Source organism: Silurus meridionalis, chromosome 9 (genome assembly GCF_014805685.1).
Source record: "Silurus meridionalis isolate SWU-2019-XX chromosome 9, ASM1480568v1, whole genome shotgun sequence".
NCBI lineage: Eukaryota > Metazoa > Chordata > Actinopteri > Siluriformes > Siluridae > Silurus > Silurus meridionalis.
Window position 1 is genome coordinate 947620 of NC_060892.1, and position 18580 is coordinate 966199.

General features: G+C 41.0%; 1 protein-coding gene across 2 annotated transcripts; it reads left to right on the forward strand.

The window, feature by feature from the left end:
- The first annotated feature begins 316 nt into the window (after positions 1 to 316).
- Positions 317 to 17983, forward strand: cbarpb (CACN subunit beta associated regulatory protein b). Of its 2 annotated transcripts, none has more exons than XM_046857792.1 (10): positions 317 to 484; positions 2402 to 2474; positions 4744 to 4889; positions 6551 to 6630; positions 7825 to 7987; positions 8986 to 9157; positions 10080 to 10226; positions 10559 to 10793; positions 13561 to 13738; positions 14279 to 17983. In XM_046857792.1, exons 1-10 carry the CDS (start codon positions 474 to 476, stop codon positions 15747 to 15749), a joined length of 2676 nt encoding a protein of 891 aa, XP_046713748.1. In that variant the 5' UTR covers positions 317 to 473; the 3' UTR covers positions 15750 to 17983. The 2 variants fall into 2 exon arrangements, with proteins under 2 accessions (XP_046713748.1, XP_046713749.1); XM_046857793.1 differs by lacking the exon at positions 317 to 484 and adding an exon at positions 1527 to 1707.
- The last annotated feature ends 597 nt before the right edge of the window (positions 17984 to 18580 follow it).

Below are 18580 nucleotides of genomic sequence, written 5' to 3' on the forward strand. Positions count from 1 at the left end.
AAACAGCTTCAAGCCAATAAACTGGGACGGGCTGCTTTTCACCAACCAATCAGATGCACGGAAACAGACTATTGTGGGTACCTCATTAGGAAACAGTATGACGTCATTACTGATTGATCATTAGGGTGTTAATATATTGCGTGGGATTATTTAAAATGTTGAAAAATGTTTAAGTGCGTGTGCGTGTGTGTGTGTGTGTGTGTGTGTGTAGGTGGGTGACTGTGCGTGGATGGGGGGTTCTGCAGATGTAATTATGCCTTCGTGAAGGAGCTCCATCCTCCTCTTCTTCTCTCTCCTTCTACGTCACGCGGTGCTTTCCACAGTGGGCGTGTCCCCAGCCGGCATATTTCATTCATAAATCCACTTGACGCCTTTACAGTGAAATAAACGCGCCGTGAGAAGCTCGCTGGCTTTGCATTTTTCCCTCTTCTTTTCCTCCTTCTTCATCTTCTTTTACATGGATCAATCAGCAAATGACACCTAGGTAAGCTCATGCACAGGCGTTTTTTTTGAGTGACTGGATTTCTATTTTCTGTGCATTTGAATAGAGCTTGGGTAGGTTTCTTGGGAGGTTTCTTAAAAACTGAGATGTTTACGTTATACATAATTATGTGCAAGCCATGAATGGAAAGATAATCTCAAAATTCATGCATAAACATTATATATATATATATATATATATATATATATATATATATATATATATATATATATATATATATATAAGCTAATGCATATCTAAGAGTTAATTAATAAAATTTTGTGAGATCTGCATTTATGATTTCTGTATAAAGTAATATTTAAATAATCAGGATGAGGTTAAATATACACTCATATTGGGTGTGTTAGAGAAATAAAACTCTACAGTCTATCACTAGGAGATTCCTAAATGTGAAGAAATGCACAGCACTGCAATTATAAGAAGAACAGTTTAATCTCTGGAGCAGTGTGATGGATGAAATGCTTCTGATGATCTATCTATCTATCTATCTATCTATCTATCTATCTATCTATCTATCTATCTATCTATCTATCTATCTATCTATCTATCTATCTATCTATCTATCTATCTATCTATCTATTATGCTTGGATTTTAGCTTTAAAATCAACACTTGGGAACACAATTTTATGCTCAATGAATTCAAAGATGGATGAAATCCATTTAGTAAATAGTTTCTGCCCCAAAACCGAAACCCATTTGGATTTATTAACCATTGTGGTTTTAATTACTGCTGGACAATGTGCAGGATTTCATTTCATTGTTTTTTATGTGTTACATAATGTTGTTTGATTAGATGTGGAGTATCAGGCAGTTGTGAAGCAATAAAGCTTCAGTCGTTTCATATGTGTGTGTGTGTGTGTGTGTGTGTGTGTGTGTGAGAGAGAGAATGAAAGAGAGAGAGAGAGAGAGAGAGAGAATATGAGAAAGAGAGCGAGAGAGAGATAATGTTGAGCTGTTATGAGGCTGTGGGTGGGCAGGGACAGGGTAAGTATGCAGCAGGATCCGAGAGCTTTTTTACAGCGAGACACACACTGAACGCTGCTTCCATGCACATTCACACACACACACACACACACACACACACACACACACACACACACAGACTACAGACATCATCTCAGCGGTGAAAGAACAGGGAGTGCACACACACCGCTCTGCATGTTGCCTTTTCCCTGCTGTATGAGGGAGAGGAAGTGCTTGCAAGGTGAGATTATTTGTGTGTTTGTGGTTGTATTTATCTGATATATGTGTTTTATAGAGCTAAAAGGAGAGAGAACGAAACCAAGAGAGAGAGAGGTTTGTGTTTCGGGCAGAAGCTGCAGCATTAATGCCATTATCTGATAAGAAACACATGCTGCAGGGCCTCAGCTGCAGGAAATAATATGGCTTGTAATATAGAGAATCAGAGAGGGCAGGGGGTAGTAAGAGTTTGTTTGGGGGGTTAGAACCTGGATTTTTTTGTATGTGATCATGCACAGCAATATGTTTTTAGAAAGAAAGCATGTCCTTGGACATTCCTGCATGCTGGAGTGATAATAGTGAAACCCATGTGTCCTGTAGGTCCGTTATGAAACGATGTGTGATGCATCATGTGTGTAATGTGTAATATCTCATTAACCTCATGATTATCTCTGATTATCCATGATGACCTGAAAGATTGGGAACTATAGTGTTCCTGCTTGCCATCAAGGTTGTTTTGGTGACAATAATTGGCGCAATTCTTCTGAGAAGGTGGCAGCTGTAAAGATTGCAGTGTTTATACTCAGTGTACATGTATATATTTGCGTGTCAAGTCGTGTCACCTGTTAAGTCAGAAATCTTTCCATTTCTTTCTGGCATTATGTTTTAGAACCTGGATTGAAGTTAACGCTGACTTTAAAGTGTCGTGTGTTTCTCAGGAGGACGCACCTGCCGACCTGGACCATGAGCAATGAGTCTGCTGTCTGGAAAAACCTAACCGAGAACCCCACAGTAAGTCCATCTCTCTCCTCCTGTCTCTTTCTCAGTGATGTGTCATTGGGTTAATCTCTGTCTTTTTCCTCTACTGTTTTTCTCTTATTCGCTCCCGTTCTCTCTCTAGAAACATCTTCAGACATGCAAATAGAAAATATCCTGTTCTGTGTCCTCTGTAATCAAATTCATGGCCTGATGTAAACATATTAGTCCTGCAAGATACCGTTTGTTCAGATTGGAGTTGTCTTTCAGAGCCGACGTAATGTGCAGGCTGCATCTTCAATTACCGGCGTCATCTGGATTATTTTATTAACGAGGGAAATCAGGGGCTGTGTTTAACCTGGAATCTGTTTAGTTACTTCAATGTGTACCGATCAGGTAGAGCACAAATACACACTTTATTCCTATTTGTTTAAATGATTTCTATTTGTGAGCAGTTTTGCGAAGGAGATCTGACCATTGAATTGATGAGGTTTAAATCATGTTTCTACTGAGCAAGTACTTGATCGATGGATAAGAAATTCTTTCTCAGCTAACAAATTTGAAATCATTTTATTTGTGCTAGCTTTTTACCAACCTGTAGCCTGGCCAACTCCTTGAAATGATTTAGGAAAAATCCTTGCGAGGAACCGGATTCCAAAAGGAACCTCATCTTCAAAATTATACATTGTTAATGTCATCAGCTTTTCACTGATGGACACTCAAGATTGGTGTTAAACCATTGTCCATCTTCATAGTTCTTAAATTTAACCTTCCACTCACGTGTTGAACAGTGAACAGAGAGAGAGAGAGAGAGAGAGAGAGAGAGAGAGAAAGAGAGAGAGAGAGAGAGAGAGAGAGGTCTCCAACTCTATCTATAAGTAGGGAATCATGGAGAATCAGAAGACTTGAACACTGAGAACTTGAACATTGTTTCTGAGTCCTGAACACTAATTGGAAGGCTGTTACATAACTGTGAGGTTTTGTTAGACGAGTCTCCGGCCCTGCTGTAGTCTTTATTATTTAAGGTACCAACAAATAGCCTGCACCTATTGACCAATTTGTGTGTGCAGGATCCTAACGGACTGGAATTTTGCTCAGCGAGAACATTCAGTGTTTTATACACCAGCAGTAGTATTTTATAATCAATGTGAGATTTGATTGGGAGCCAGTGCAGAGTAAATAAAAAGATATGGGAAATGTGGTCATGAATACGGTTTATTGTTTAACAAAGGTGTCACAGTGAATTATTGGTTAGAAATCGAATGCATGAATTTAGCGGCAGCAACATCTGTTGTGTTTTTCCAGACTGACACATGTATATACATATTTTAAACATTCCTTTGGCATCATTATAACTGGATTTTTGTTTGGATAATTCCAGAATATAAGCACAGGAATCAGGCATCAGACAGATCTTTATCCACTGATCTTCACAGATCCATCCTGGACCAATGTAAACGGCTTGAGTCTAGTTCAGGGTGGGATCTGTTCTGGTCATAGAAGATGTAAAAGATGTAGATGTTTTAGATGTTGTTGTTGAACATCTTTCATTATAAATACTGTTATTCATGGCTCTCTATGCCTGATATCTATGTAACACATTCAGTTGCTAAGTTATCAAGGACATATTGTGCTATGAAACTGAAAAGAGGAGTAGGAGGGGGAGTTGAAAGGTGTTATACCGTATGGGAAGCAAGAAGAACCATTTCTTTTTCCAGTTCTCGTGCATTTCGTTGGCTGATTTTTTATTTAGTCTAAAAAGGTGAAGATGACAGCTTCTTTTCTTTGATCCCTTTGAGAAAAGAGAAACTTGTGTCTATTGTGCTCAGGTCTGCGCCAATGAATCTTCACAAAAGCTCCCTCGTCCTCCAGAGCAGCGAACACTGCACTTAACTCCACATGCACCTGTGTCCTCCTCACCCTCTCCACCCACTCACATGCAGGGAGATAAGAACTCCACATGCTGCAGAAGTGATCTGCTTCCATGCAAACTCTCAGCGACTTCTATTTAATACTCGTGTTGTTTACATTGTCTTCTATTGTCTGTATTAACTTGTATTGTCTCATATAGTCTTTTTGTTATCTATAGTCTAATTTTATTGTATAGTGTTATTTACATCTGTACTTTTGAAAGTCATCAACAGCTGGATCCCAATTCCTTTTGTACATTTTTTTCAAAGTTTTATACCAGCAAGATCGTTCCGGATCCATGTCCTGTGCTTAGCTGTTGGTACCATACTTTAATGTATCATGTGCATGTGCTTAGAGGAACTTGATGAGATTTCTCTCTGTGGTGTTCACTCAGGACCTCCCTGAGGAAAGCGGGGTGCAGGATGGCTACGTCCTCCAACTTGTTCTGTTGTCCATCTTCCTGGCGGTGACGCTCGTCCTCCTGTCTGTCCTGATAATTGCCTGTCGCCGCTGTTGCGAGGGAGACCGGAGCTATGCTCGGTGAGACAAAAAGCCTCTCATATCTACAAATGCAAACATGTAATCGACAGTTAAATATTACAATAATACACCATCACAACAGAAACATCTCAACCAACTTCAATTGCAGTTTCATTTCATTTCAAATTTACTACTTTTTTGAGTCCTTCTGACTCTGATTACTGTCTAAACAACCACTGGAATGCTTTAACGCTGACTGAAGGCTGGAACCTCTGTCTTTCTGAGCATTAACCACTGAGCTACCACTCATTAACCACTTGGTTGTTGGACTTCTGTTTGGAAGGTTGTAAGTTTAAATCCCACCAAGACCAAGCTGGGCCCTTGAGCAAGGCCCTTACCCTTCAACTGCTCAGTTGTATGAATGAGATAAATGGCGTCTTCCAAATGCCATAAATGTACATACAAGGAGGTGGGAGTTCTATGGTCGAGGCATTGGACTTTGGATCTGTAGGTTGTGAGTTAAAATCCCACCACTACAAGCTGACACTGCTTGGCCCTTGAGTAAGGCCCTTAATCCTGAACTGCTTAGTTGTATGAATGAGATAATTGATAATTGATAATAAAAGTCGCTCTGGATAAGGGCTTCTACCAAATGTAGAGGAATTCAGAGAAGAAGCTGGAGGATGATTTCAGATTTGCATTTATGGCATTTTGTATTCATACAACTGAGCAGCTATGAGGGTAGGGGCCTTTCTCAGGGGCCCAGGAGTGGTAGCTTGGTGTGTGTGGGATTTGAACTCCTGATCTTTGTAGGCAAAGTCCAATGCTTTAACCACTAAACTCCCAACTCCCTTCAGAGCTCGTTTGACCTCACAGTTGTATGAAGACGAAATGCCTGGACATATGGCATAAATAGATGCCTATGACAGCCAAGCAAACAGAGGCAATGCAGACAATAGTGGCAAAGAAGGCAGGAACAATGTGTTAAGTGAATGAACACAATGGTGAAGGTTATATGAGCAACAGAATGACATTTTTTCTCCTTTTCACTCGATGGAACGCCAGCCTGTCAAGGACAGATGTCAGGGTTTCGTGTGTTTCCAGATCGTGTAGTGTCTGAGACACTGCTGTGATATTTGTACCTCACGGTTACACCAATGCTCCTGCAGTTTCATATTCACAATTCTACCCAATTCCCTATGTGAGAACACCAGAGGTGTGTGTGTGTGTGTGTGTGTGTGTGTGTGTGTGTGTGTGTGTGTGTGTGTGTGTGTGTCAGTGGGTGACATTTGAGAGGTACTAACTGTGCCTGCACTGCAGTCTCCCACAAACGATGAAACTAATGAGATCTCATAGCAGCGATCAGCCATGATTAATCTCTCTCAGCACATCGAGTATACGCTCTGACTGACGCTCGCTCTTTTCCTCTTTTCTCTCTCTCTCTCTCTCTCTCTCTCTCTCTCTCTCTCTCTCTCTCTCACACACACACACACACACACACTTAGAAGTCAGAATGTCTGGCTGGAAAAGCACCCCCAGTTTATTTCTCACTGCCACATGCTCCCATATGGACAGGCAAACTGTCTCCTGTAATCAGCGTATCATTTATGCACATAGCAACGTGGACTAATTTGATTTGTCATTTGGAGGTGTTATGATCATGATAATAAATATTGAGCTATAAATTTCCCCCCCTTGATTTTTTACTTGTCTGTATTTAGGTTCATTCCTTGCTACAGGCGTAGCGATGATCTGGAGAAGACGTCCACCTCGTATATCGAAGAAACACAGCCGATGCATGGTAACAGTACAGCTTTGTTTTTTTCCCAACACACAAATGCTTAAAATTTTCCCATCAGTTTTTAGAATTCCTTTTAAAATTAGAATCGTCATCATTATATATTCTGTCTTAAACTGAGACAAAGCATTTAAACTAAAAACAAGATCACTATTAAAATTCATGCATATTGTAAACAATTATTTATTCTAATGAAGACTGACTTGTAACACACAGTAACAAACCGAAATCATTACCTTCTCAAAAAACAAACTAATTGCAGCATTAAACATTACTGAATGTATTTTGTTGTTACTGAACACTGAAAGATCTTCAACATGAGAAACTGAAATCAAACTACAGAAAAAGTCACTGTAATAAAAAGCCATAAATACTTTATATAAAGAACAAAGTTCATAAGAATAATAACCAGACTGGATAATGTTTGGAAAGTGTGTGGTGAATTCATACTGCAGACTTTTATCATTTATTATTAGATTGTAAATAAACGTGTTGTCGACATAAAACAAGCATCTGGAATAAATAATATTAAAGAAGTAAAATTAATGAATTAATCTCAGTTACGAACCAATAAACAATCTTAAAACAATCAATTTTACACAATCTGCTCTTGGATAATATTTTCTTCTTAAAACAAGATCAATAAGATTTTTATGGCTTAAAATAAGATTGTAAGTCGTGAATAGATGATTAGTTTTTCTTTAGAATCCTTAGAGTCCATATCATCAACAAATCATGACTTTTTGACCAATAGGAATTAAGTGTTCAGCTGCGATGTGGTATAAGAAATTACAATCCTTGAATATGTTCCATTTATTTAGTTGAAATGATTTTTCAGTCCGATATTATGCAAAAATGTCAAATCTTGACTTGATGGCAGATAGATATTATTATTGGACAGGAATCTACTGCTTCACACCCAAACAAATTAGCAATATGTTTGCACACGCACTAACCGTATTGTTAGGTTGTAATAGGAGTTTATCAAATATCCATAAATAGTCTGGAACCAAAATGAAAGAAAAAAAAACATGCATTCATCATCATAATGTTGCTGTTATACAACACACAGATCTTATTGAACTTCCCCTCAGGCTTGGATTTCTATTAAAACAGCACACGAGCGCATTTTTTTACATTCAGTTCCACACCATTCTGGTTTCATGCAGGGGGTATATTTGTTTTCCCCCCGTGCAGAAATCACAATCCGTGTGGATGAGTCAGAGTGTTTGTCGGCAGCCAGCTCCCACGACATGGAGACCGAGCGCTTCCTGTCCACGGGAAGCACGGGTCGGCGTGTGTCCTTCAACGAGGCTGCCCTCTTCGACCACAGCAAAAAGGCACAAGAGAAAGGCAGAAGGTCAATAACCTGCTCACACTCACTTTAACTATCTCTTTTACTCTGTACATACACACACTATATGGCCAAATCTTACAGGTACGCACGTGGTACAGAATAGCAGCAGTTGCACAGCCCAAGATGTACACAGGATGTTTTTTGGCACACTGAATTAGAAAGGTCGGTGCTCCCTGTGACTGTGCATGCAGTCTCGTGCTGCCATCTGTTGGCATGTTACAAAACTGGCCTCGAAACTTTTTTAAACCACCTCGTATTTTTTTTCTGAACATCAAATTCCACACATTAATCACATTTGCTCTTCAAAAAAGCTCCACCATTTCAAAAAGGATGTTCCACTAAATTTTGTAGGTACTAATGTACTTGAGAAGGTGAGGAGGCCTGGGGTGCAGTCAGCGTTCACATTCATCTCAAAGGTGTTCAGTAGGGTTAAGAGCTCCACTGAATAGCTTCCACTCCAACTCATGGAAATCAGATCTTCATGGAGCTGGCATTGTCATACTGGAACATGTTCAGGTCTCCTAGTTCGAATAAGGGAAAGATTCATTCTCCTTCATCCAAAGATGTCCGCTACAATTCTGTGCCTCACACTGTGCTGAAGAACCATGTATCTCTGGAAAAATCAGGTGTCCCAATACTTTTTAATTGGAGATCAGACCCTGAATAACTGGAAAGCCCTTCCTCACAGCGCAATGCATTTTAGTATCTGCATTTCCATCTGTTTGCAACATGTCTGTTCACTCTGAATAATATACTTGAATGTGTATATCATTTACTGTATGTAAATATATGTGTATTCTGTGTGGCAGTCTGTATTACTGTAGCAGATGTGTAATATACGAATCACCGTGCAGACTACAGCATATAAAACAAACACCCACACAATCAAATTACTATTTTTCTCAAGCATTCATTTTCTGGATCGTTTCTTCTGTATATTTGGAAACAGTCTGTTAATTTCGTTTTTACATCTCAGCTTCCCTCTGGCTTTCTGCCCTCAGGTACACACTCACTGAGGGCGATTTCCATCACCTGAAGAACGCCAGACTTACACACCTTCACCTCCCGACAGCAGCCCTGAAGATCGTCACCATCCATGAGTGTGAGTCATCGGAGAACAACATTGCCATGACAACACGGCCTGTCGCTAAATCCAGCCTCTCCATCTTCCAGGTGACACATAGCAGGATTCGATATGATGTATGCCATATGAAACCATATGACGGGGTGAGGTCAGGTGGAGGGTATCATCACAGATCCAGGATCTCTGGTTCTTGAACATGGGTGATTGTCTGAGAGTGGAGTAGCTCAGATAAATCGTGTGAACAAATGTGTGAATGTGTATGCATTTCTGTATGGACCCCTCATGATTATGACCCCACCAAATATGTACCAAATATCTAAACTTTTCCAATAACTGATCTTAGACTTCTAAGGTGAGATGGAATAAATAGGGACACACTGGAACATTCCTGGCATTTCATTACTACTAGTCTTGCTCTAATTTTTATCTATATTTACACACTATCACCTTTAAAATAGTGCCATTGAACAGCAATGCCTAGCATTCCTGCCACTTCTGGAAGTGTTCTGAAGTCTTCTTTCTGAAGTGTGTCAAGCACCTTCTGCGATTCATGCTCAATCTCTGCAACGGTGTCAAAACAGAAACCTTTGAGCTGGGTTTTTATCTTCAGAAAGAGGAAGAAGTCCGCTGGAGCCAAATCTGGCGAGTAGGGTAGGTGCAGAACTGAGATCATGTTGTTTCCGGAGAGAGAAACTCACTTGTGAGAAGCTCAGTGTTAGGGTGTGTAGGTGGTCAGAATAGCACCAGTTTCACAGCTACCGATGTACACAAGATGATGTCTTTTGACAAAATGACTTTTGAAGGTCGGTGCTTCCTGTGACTGTGCTGCCTTTGTTGCAAAAAACTAGTCTCAAAAATTTCTGATACCACCTCATATATATAAATGCGAGAATCCAGGCCAAATGTTGCTGGTGTAAATTAGTGCCTTAGGTACACAATGTGAGTGGAACATTTTTTGAGCTTCATCTTGGTGTAAAAGGTAATTCTGCCATGTCTTTTGTCTGCTCTCAGCCTCCAATGTGTTCACTGCCACAAACTGCTCTTAGTAGCCTAAGTCCCAGTTCAGCTCTGCCAGGTGATTCCCTCAACTCCACTGTGGATACCAGCTTCTGTGAAAGCCCACCATCTCCCAGTCCAGAACCTCCAAGACCCAGCCTGGTAATATAAACATTTACATTTACAGCATTTGTCCCGATCCAGAACGACTTGCATTTATCTACTTCATACAATTGAGCAGCTATGTGGTTAAAAGCCTTCCTCCGGTGCCCAGGAGTGGCAGGGATTTGAACTCACGACCTTCTAAACCAAAGTCTAATGCCTTAACCATTTAAATACTAGGTCACATGGCTAAACGCAAGGTCATAGACACACAACTATAGCTTTCATTAACACCAACAGGACAAGAACAAGTCTAAAATGTTTATACATAACAAAATACGGAAACAACTGGAAAACTGACGTTTAGCATTGTTGTTTATTTTCTACTTCAGATGGACATTAGAGGACCAAGCCTGAGAAACGGGGGCAGCCCAGGCACTGGGCGAGAGGTGGCACTCGCTTCAGCCTCTGGTGTCTCCTCTTCAAGTGGCATCCCTCAGGGCCCGGTATTGCATTTCTTTACAAAGCTGAGACGTCACGCCAGTCTGGAGGGAGCCAGTCCTTATCTTAAGATTAAGAGATGGAAGTTTGACAGCAACCAGAGGGCCTCCAGCCTGGACACCAGAGGTAAGATTGGAATTGAACACAAGGTATAAATGAGGGTATTTATTTAAATACTTGTATTGGTTTTCATTGTTTCGTAGCAGCAACCAATAAACCTTGGGTCAAGTGTATAATCGTACATACTGTAGCTACATTGATAGTTATGCGAGGTGGTACCAAAATGTTTTCCATACTAGTTTGGTAACATGCCAACAGATGGCAGCACAAGGCTGCATGCACAGTCACAGAGAGCACCGACCTTCAAAAGTCATTGTGCAATAAGACATCAGACAGACAGCATACATCGGTATCACAGAATCACAGAAGGTGCTTGACACGCTTCTAAAAGGAGACTTCCAAGGCACGTTCCAGAAGAGCACTGGGAGCTGTATTACTGTGCAAGGTGACTATTTTAAAGGTGATTGTGTGGAAATGTAGATAAATAAAGTACTTTTTGAAAACTCCAAACTTTTTGATACCACCTCATTCATGTATATGATCATGTATTATCTAAAGTAGTTACTGTAATCGCTATATTAATCTCTTTTATACCACAGTGATGTGAAATTTTCAAATCTAAAGGTGTTCTAACATCTCATTTATAAACAGTAAAAGAAGTTCTGACAGGTTAAAATTGTATGCACTCGCTCTGAAACATTACTGTTTCTATTGTAAAATGAGTTTGTTCCTAAAAACTTGTATGGTGGATACATTATCTACATCATCTAATCCTAATAATAAAAAACCTGTCATTATCACAACGCCACGATTGTAAGAGAAACAAAACACGTCCTTTTTGCATTAGGCCACATTGCATATAGAAAAGTAGCTCAGTGGTTAAAGTGATCAGAAGGTCATGAGTTTAAATTCCAGCACCAGTAAATGTACCATTGCTGGGCCCTGAAGCAAGGCCCTTAACCACTTAACTGCTCAGTTGTATGAAGAAAAATGACTGTAGGTTCTGGATAAGGGCTTTTTAATCCAAAAGCAGTAAATATATTTAAATCACCACACTAACATTTTCAAGTAAAAAGTCAATAGTCACTGTCTGACTAATGTGTGTGTGTGTTTGTGTTAAAAAGATAGAGAGTAAGAGGGAGGGGCTTTAGATGGAGGCAGATGGCTGGATGACTTCCTTCAGGGGTGAGCCAGCAGTCTTGCTTCTAGCCAAACTAAGTAAAAAGAAACTTGACTGTTAAAACACCTTTAATGCATCAGTTCTGCAAAAGTACGTTTTATTAAAAAGAGAAATTCCCTGGTGTTCAGAGTGCTGTCGCTGTTTAAACAGTTCCATGTCCTTTTCTCTCGCCCTTTTTTCAAATCAGCTTTACTTGGCAGTGTTTCATGGTCTCACTGTGTTCCTGTATGGGTTCTGTGTTTTTTTTCCGCTATATTACAGGCTCAGTGCTGTCATGGAGATCATACTGCTAGCGCAAGCAACAGTAGCATCTCCAGGGTCTGGAATGATCATGGTAGCAGCCTTGATTATTAGCATTAGTTTTATCCAAGATGGTTGAATTAAGTTTAAGTTTAACTCTAGTGATTTTTACTGACCTTCTCTATCTCTTGCTGCTGTTGTAACCCGCCTTAGTTGCTCTCTGAGCTTGTTTGGCTGCATGACTTTGTGCGGGTGAACAAACTTTTGTTTATGAAATCTCCACGTTTGAAATGTCTCAGAAGGTCTTTGGTAGAAACACAGTGTAACTGCTATCTCGTATCGCATTGCTTACATTGGCGAAAAAAAGTTTCACTAGGAGACCACGGACAGACTCCAGTTGACAGCGTACATTATGTGCTTTCATGACAGAACATTTCTCTTCCATACCAGCAGGTGGCAGTACTCTGTATTCGGAATCCAAACAGGGAAACAGGCGGAGCTTGAACAGTGAATATACATATTGTATATTGTGAATATATATATATATATATATATATATATATATATATATATATATATATATATATATATATATATATATAAACATTTTTATTTTAACACACAATTTTTTATCATGTCTGCTAAGCTGCAAATGGCACTGGTGCTGTCAGCCCTTGGTCATGGTGATTTGCTGGTTTCGATGTCTTGATTCCACAAAACCATAATAATATTAAAATAATTCTCTGGTTAATGAGGTGACAAGACAATTGGCAGGGATGACAAGTGTCTGTGCTTTCTTTTTTACGCTAAGCTGAATAGCCAATTGAGATCTCTTTCTCGCTGACGAGCTCCGCTTCCAATTGGACATGCAGAATCGGCCGAAAAACAGCTGACGCCATCTGACTAAAGCCAACAGTGCAGAACAGACCAAACAAAAACTAAAGCCGACTGACACCCTCAAAAACACCTCATCACCCAATGCCCGACCTTCAGCTAGGTGTGTCCCGGCTTTAGAGTTGAGTCAAATTTTAAAGTCAGCCAACTTTATCACAATCACCTCATCTTGAAGGAACAGGGCTCATTGGGAATCATGACTCGTTTAGCAGAAGCAGACAGAAAGGCTTTTTTGTTTGGTTGGAAACACCACCACTGCTTTGGGTGGCGGAGAGAGAGAAGTGGATTTCTAGAGAGATTGATTTCACACAGTCAAATATAAAGAATAAAGAAAATGTATTATATGTTCAGCCACTAATGAGCTGCCTGGAGCTAATAATTATTTAATGTTCTCCAAAACAATGCAAGAAAATAGAAAGGTTATAGACAAAGTGAATAATGAAACACGAGTGTAGTAAACTGAGATTAGATATAAAAGGACCTGTGGTATGTGTTGATGACATGCACTCTGTCAAGCAGGCTCCCCCAAACGGAGGCCATTCCAGAGGCAGCGAGCAGCCAGTGAAAGCATGGACCAGGAGGAGAACGGTGCCCACCACATCGACCTCATCCAGTACATCGCCCGCACCAAAGATGTGGTTTACTGCCCGCCACATCTCCTTTCCCCCCCATCCACACCCCCACCGTCCCTCGGCAGGTATTTTTAATTCCCTCCCCATCTGTCTGCTGCAGCAACCATCCATCTCTTCTGCACAAGCCATTCCATGCTGGAGCAATGTCAGTGAGGCTTAGAAGAGCACGCTGACCTTGCTGGCACCTATGATGTTTAGAAGATGGGCCTGTTAGCCTTTTGAAGATTAGAGCTGCTGGGAAAGCGCCTCCTGAATTCTGAAATAACCATAGTTTCTAGGGATGTGTGCCATTGCTTAGTCCATGTCATAGGTTTCATAGGTGATGATTTCATAAGCTTCATCACTGCTTTAACATTTACACTTTGTGAGACTGCAGGTTATTCACCACCAGTTCAGTATTCTTCTCATATTAAACAAAATGCCTGCCATACTACGTACACCATCTGTGCTTTCTCAGTAACATCTGCTTGAATCTCTTTTATGGCTGTCTGAAGGACAGTATTTACACACCAACGATTCACCAGGATTTGTGCAAGTTCCCATCACACTGTGTGCGCCAGATGTGTGATTGTGTTTTGACGTGCTTTATGCATTTCTCTTTGCAGGTTAGAGGTGGAGGTGATGGTGGAGCCAAGCTGCAGCAGAGCATTGGGGCCTGGTGTGATCGGTCTCAGCGCTGAGCCCAAAGACGAGGCTCCTGGCATGGGCTGTCATCGGGAGAGCACAGACCACCAGACTCTTTATCGTGACATCTGGACCTTGCGTGCCTCTCTGGAACAGTACATCTCCGACCAGAGCAGCAACAATGACAAAGACTCAGTGCATAGTGATGCAGACAGTGTGTCTTCGCTAAGGCTTAGGATGGAGAAGGGTGGGTTGCCCAGGTACCCCTCTCAGGACATTGGGGATGGAATAGAAGGAGATGCAGAGTTTCCTGGTGATGATGGTCTGGAGAAAAGAAGGAAACAGGACAGTGTGGACTCTGAAAGAGGAAGTGATGAATCGGGTACCCGGAAGCTTCTGCAAATGGATAGTGGCTATGCATCTATAGATGCTCCCTCTCGCGCTCTTGATGAAGTGCGGCTGTTCCGGAGCAGCAGTGGTAGCAAGGAGGATTTGGGACCTGCCATGGAACGGAGACAATTCTTCACCAGCTCTGGATATAGAGGAACGGTGTCTGAAAGTTTTGACACAGATATCTTGGATGAAGAACTTGAAGAGGAACCTGGGGGAGCCAGTGGAGGTGGTGATGCTGTGATAGAACTGGAAGAGGGTGCTTTGGTGTGGTCACCTTATGGGCAGATGTTCACACAGTCTGACACTCAGTCTCGTGTGCCAGCCTTGTCTTTCCGGGACTACAGCATAGACGAGAAAACAGATGCACTTTTTCACGAATTTCTGCGCCATGATCCCCAGTTTGATCAGCAGGAGTCACCGGTGCGCTCTAAGCACCGCTCTCGTGTGCACCTACGCAAACAGTGGCAGCGCTCGAAGCAGTACAGTGATCCTGGCCAGCGCTTTCACTCGTCCTTTGACCGTTATCGCACTCCGCTTCGCCGTGGAGAGACCGTTAACTACCCTTTGGAAAGTAGCTACCAAAGCAAACTTCCTCGAATTGTCAGCGGTCCAGATGAGGAGAACAGTGATGGAACTGCCAACCTTGTAGAGATGCCTAAGGCAAGTCAACGCTTGGGAGTGGTAGATAAGAGTTTTGCATCTCCAAAGGATAAGCACACACAGCACCCTTCCAGTACTGACCCTAGTGTAGATTTGAAGGAAAAGGCAGAACTTGCACCCTTAAAACTCCCTCCAGTGGCTGATAGTTCTCCAGGGCAACCAGAAGATATTGCAGAAGAGTCCGGGCACACAGTCCAGTCTCATGAGCCGACAAACGGGCTTTCACCCCCACCGTTATCTGAAACCGGGTACGGCCCTCAGACAATCACAACAGAGCTGAGCGATAAACTGTCCGTGACCCTTGAAGAGCGTCTGTATTCTGATTTACGCAGGACCAAGGAGCAACCTGAGTGTTTGCTGACAGCCACGCATGCCTCACCCGACCACAGCCCAGTGTAGCACATGGCTCCACTTATCCCTACCAACTCTATGTTGATATCTCAACAGGGCTTGTAGAAATGACCCCTTAGACACTGATCTGAAATGTTGTAGTTTTAGGGCTAGAATCACAGCAGGAGGACACAAAGGGTCGGGGAACTTCATTCTATATCATCTCCAGTGTTAAGTAAGTGGAGATTAAGACCCTTACCTCACATCTGACATGGCATTAAATCATTTTGGAACAGTGTCTGTATGGTATATTGCTTTATTCAGGCTCCATTTAGTTATCTGTAGAGTTCAAAAGCCAATATATTCTCTGCACTAGGTAATCCACTGTGAAATTGGGTGCTACTAGACTTGCCGTTAATGTCCTTTGGCTCTGATTTGCCATGTTTCTCCACGCTTGTGATTCAGCCTCCTTTCCTTTTCGGACACTACACTCCTTAGAGAGCACTAATCCATGATGTAATCCTTCTCTGATTTAATGTGTGTTATAGATTCAGTTCCTCTGTTCCAACTCTTTCTAGCCTTTCTATTCTCTCTGCTTGGCTTTAATCACGTCTGAATAATGATGATGTTGAATGAGCTGTGTATGTTGCACTACGATAATCCGTGTATGCACTTTTCATAATTTCAGCCACAGTGTTCCTCATTAAGTGTCCTTGTCATAATGTAGTGTGGTTCCTACTAGAACTGCTGGTATGGAAAAAAACTGCCCTTTTTTTAGTGCAATACATGTAATGTTATGAGCTTTTTTGTTCTTAACCATAATATTTATTATTGCTTTAATGTTTGATGTGGGTTTTTTTTTTACGTGTCTAAAGAAAGCAAATGGATTTTGGTATGTTTTTTTAGACTGTAGGTGCCAAATCATTAGGTCAGGAAAGCTAATTATTAGGTTATAATTGAAAAAAGTAAAGAAAAAAATTGCGATAGGGTTTAAATAAGGCTTAAAACAAGCACTTCATCATGTCTCCAGAGTCGCTTGTGTTTAATAGATTAGACGAGCCGGGCATGATGCTTTTTGTACGCTCGTCACAGACCGACTGTGTTCATTAGCTTTTCTTTTTCATGTAAAGATGACGAATGCGAGCCGCTCGTCCAGGCTTGAGAGAGGAATTGTAAAAAGGGGTCGTTATACATCGATCCCGAACATCCCCGTGTGACCGGATCCTGCAACCAACGCCAAAACTCTCGTCAATATCAACCAATCAAGTGGCAGAAATTCCAATTAAAGAATTCATGGGAAGAGTAGATGCGATTAGCAGCCTTTGTTTGTGAACGCCATTTGTGGATTGTGTGTCAGAGCAGATTATTCTCCCTGTACATCATAGATCCTAAATGATTCCATTGAGAGCAGGATTCGGCTCAGCTTTTTTCTTTTCGTTATGTAAGGAGAGAATAAAACGACTTTAGCTGGGGGGAAGGTGTATAAAATGAGCTACAATGATGTATATAAATGAAAGAACGATATGTTGGGTAGCGCTGCATGCTTAATCTCGCTCAGGATTGCTAATACGCCAGAAAAAGCTTCGATAGAATCGTGCTTAAAACATCACCTGCCACCGATACGATGCCATCCGTCATCCATTTCAACGTCGGCATCATTTCCATCGTTCCATCGCAATTATTTTCGAGATGTATACAAGCACAACGGTTTTCTTTTATTTTCACCACAGGTTCTAGATCAGCCTTCACTAGACGCAACCGCCGGATGCTTGGGTGATGTTTCGTGTGCTAGCGAGTAGCCTGTTTAATGCATCGATGCATTACTGTGCATAGTTTTGCATGAGATGAAAACGTTTTAGTAAAGATGATTGTTTTTATTCCGATCTGAAATTCAGCATCAAAACGAGATCATGATTATTGGACGCTTATTTGTTTGAAGCATAAAAATAAAAACAAATCAGAACCATATTAGTTCTGAGATAGTTTTGAAATATATTCTATGGAGTCTATTTCGTTTCGAAATCTGCCTCAATGAACATGGAAGAGATTTTGCTAAGGAAAAGTCCATCACAGGGAAAAAATAAAGTTTTTACTTTGCTAATATATTTCCACTGGAGAACTTTTTTGCTCGCTGTAATTAAATGTAAAAACATATTTCTGTATAACTGCTCGATATTTAAATGAGAGGTCGAATGACGAATTTTTCAGAACAATTTTTTGTTTACCTCAATCTCAAAGCCCTGAGGGACCAATCGATGGAAAATGTTTGGGTTTATGTTTAGTCAATAAAGAAAAAAAAAAAATTTCTTTGCATTATGTGTGGTTTTCTGTAACAATGCATTATTTTCTGTGCACAACGTGTCAATACCATGAGTAATAATTCACTATTAGGGCTTCATACACACTGTACACACATATGTGCTCTGTAACGATATCACAGCTGCCGTCCTTTCCTTCCTTTCTTCCTTCCACCTCCAGAAGGTGTCGAAGCTCCTTGTGGGAACATCAAATATTCATATCAACCTGGCTACTAAATAAAGAATGGCTGTGCAGTAATTATGAAGCTAAATCAATAGCAACCTGGATGTTACCAAGCAGAGAGGGGCCTTTCACTTGTACAGGGGACGACTATCAATCCAGAACGCAAATAATGGCGTCTCCTATACGACTGTTTCTCCATTCAGAAGGGAATGAGTCACGATACGCTTAAAGTCGCACGCTGTTAAAACCCTGCCATGGATACAGAGCTCTACAGAAGAATCAGATTTATAATATAATAATGTTCGCTGCACGATATTAATATTTCTTTATGTATTCTCTCTTTAATCTTTGATCTGCATTGCGTCTGAGCGTTTCGATTCACCTCTGCTGGACACGATTCACCAGAAATAAATCAATGC

Excerpts from the sequence above, each read along its gene's own strand:
- cbarpb (XM_046857792.1), top strand. Across the intron at positions 2,475-4,743 it reads ACCTAACCGAGAACCCCACA|GACCTCCCTGAGGAAAGCGG; the intron begins GTAAGTCCATCT and ends GTGTTCACTCAG. Across the intron at positions 4,890-6,550 it reads GGAGACCGGAGCTATGCTCG|GTTCATTCCTTGCTACAGGC; the intron begins GTGAGACAAAAA and ends GTCTGTATTTAG.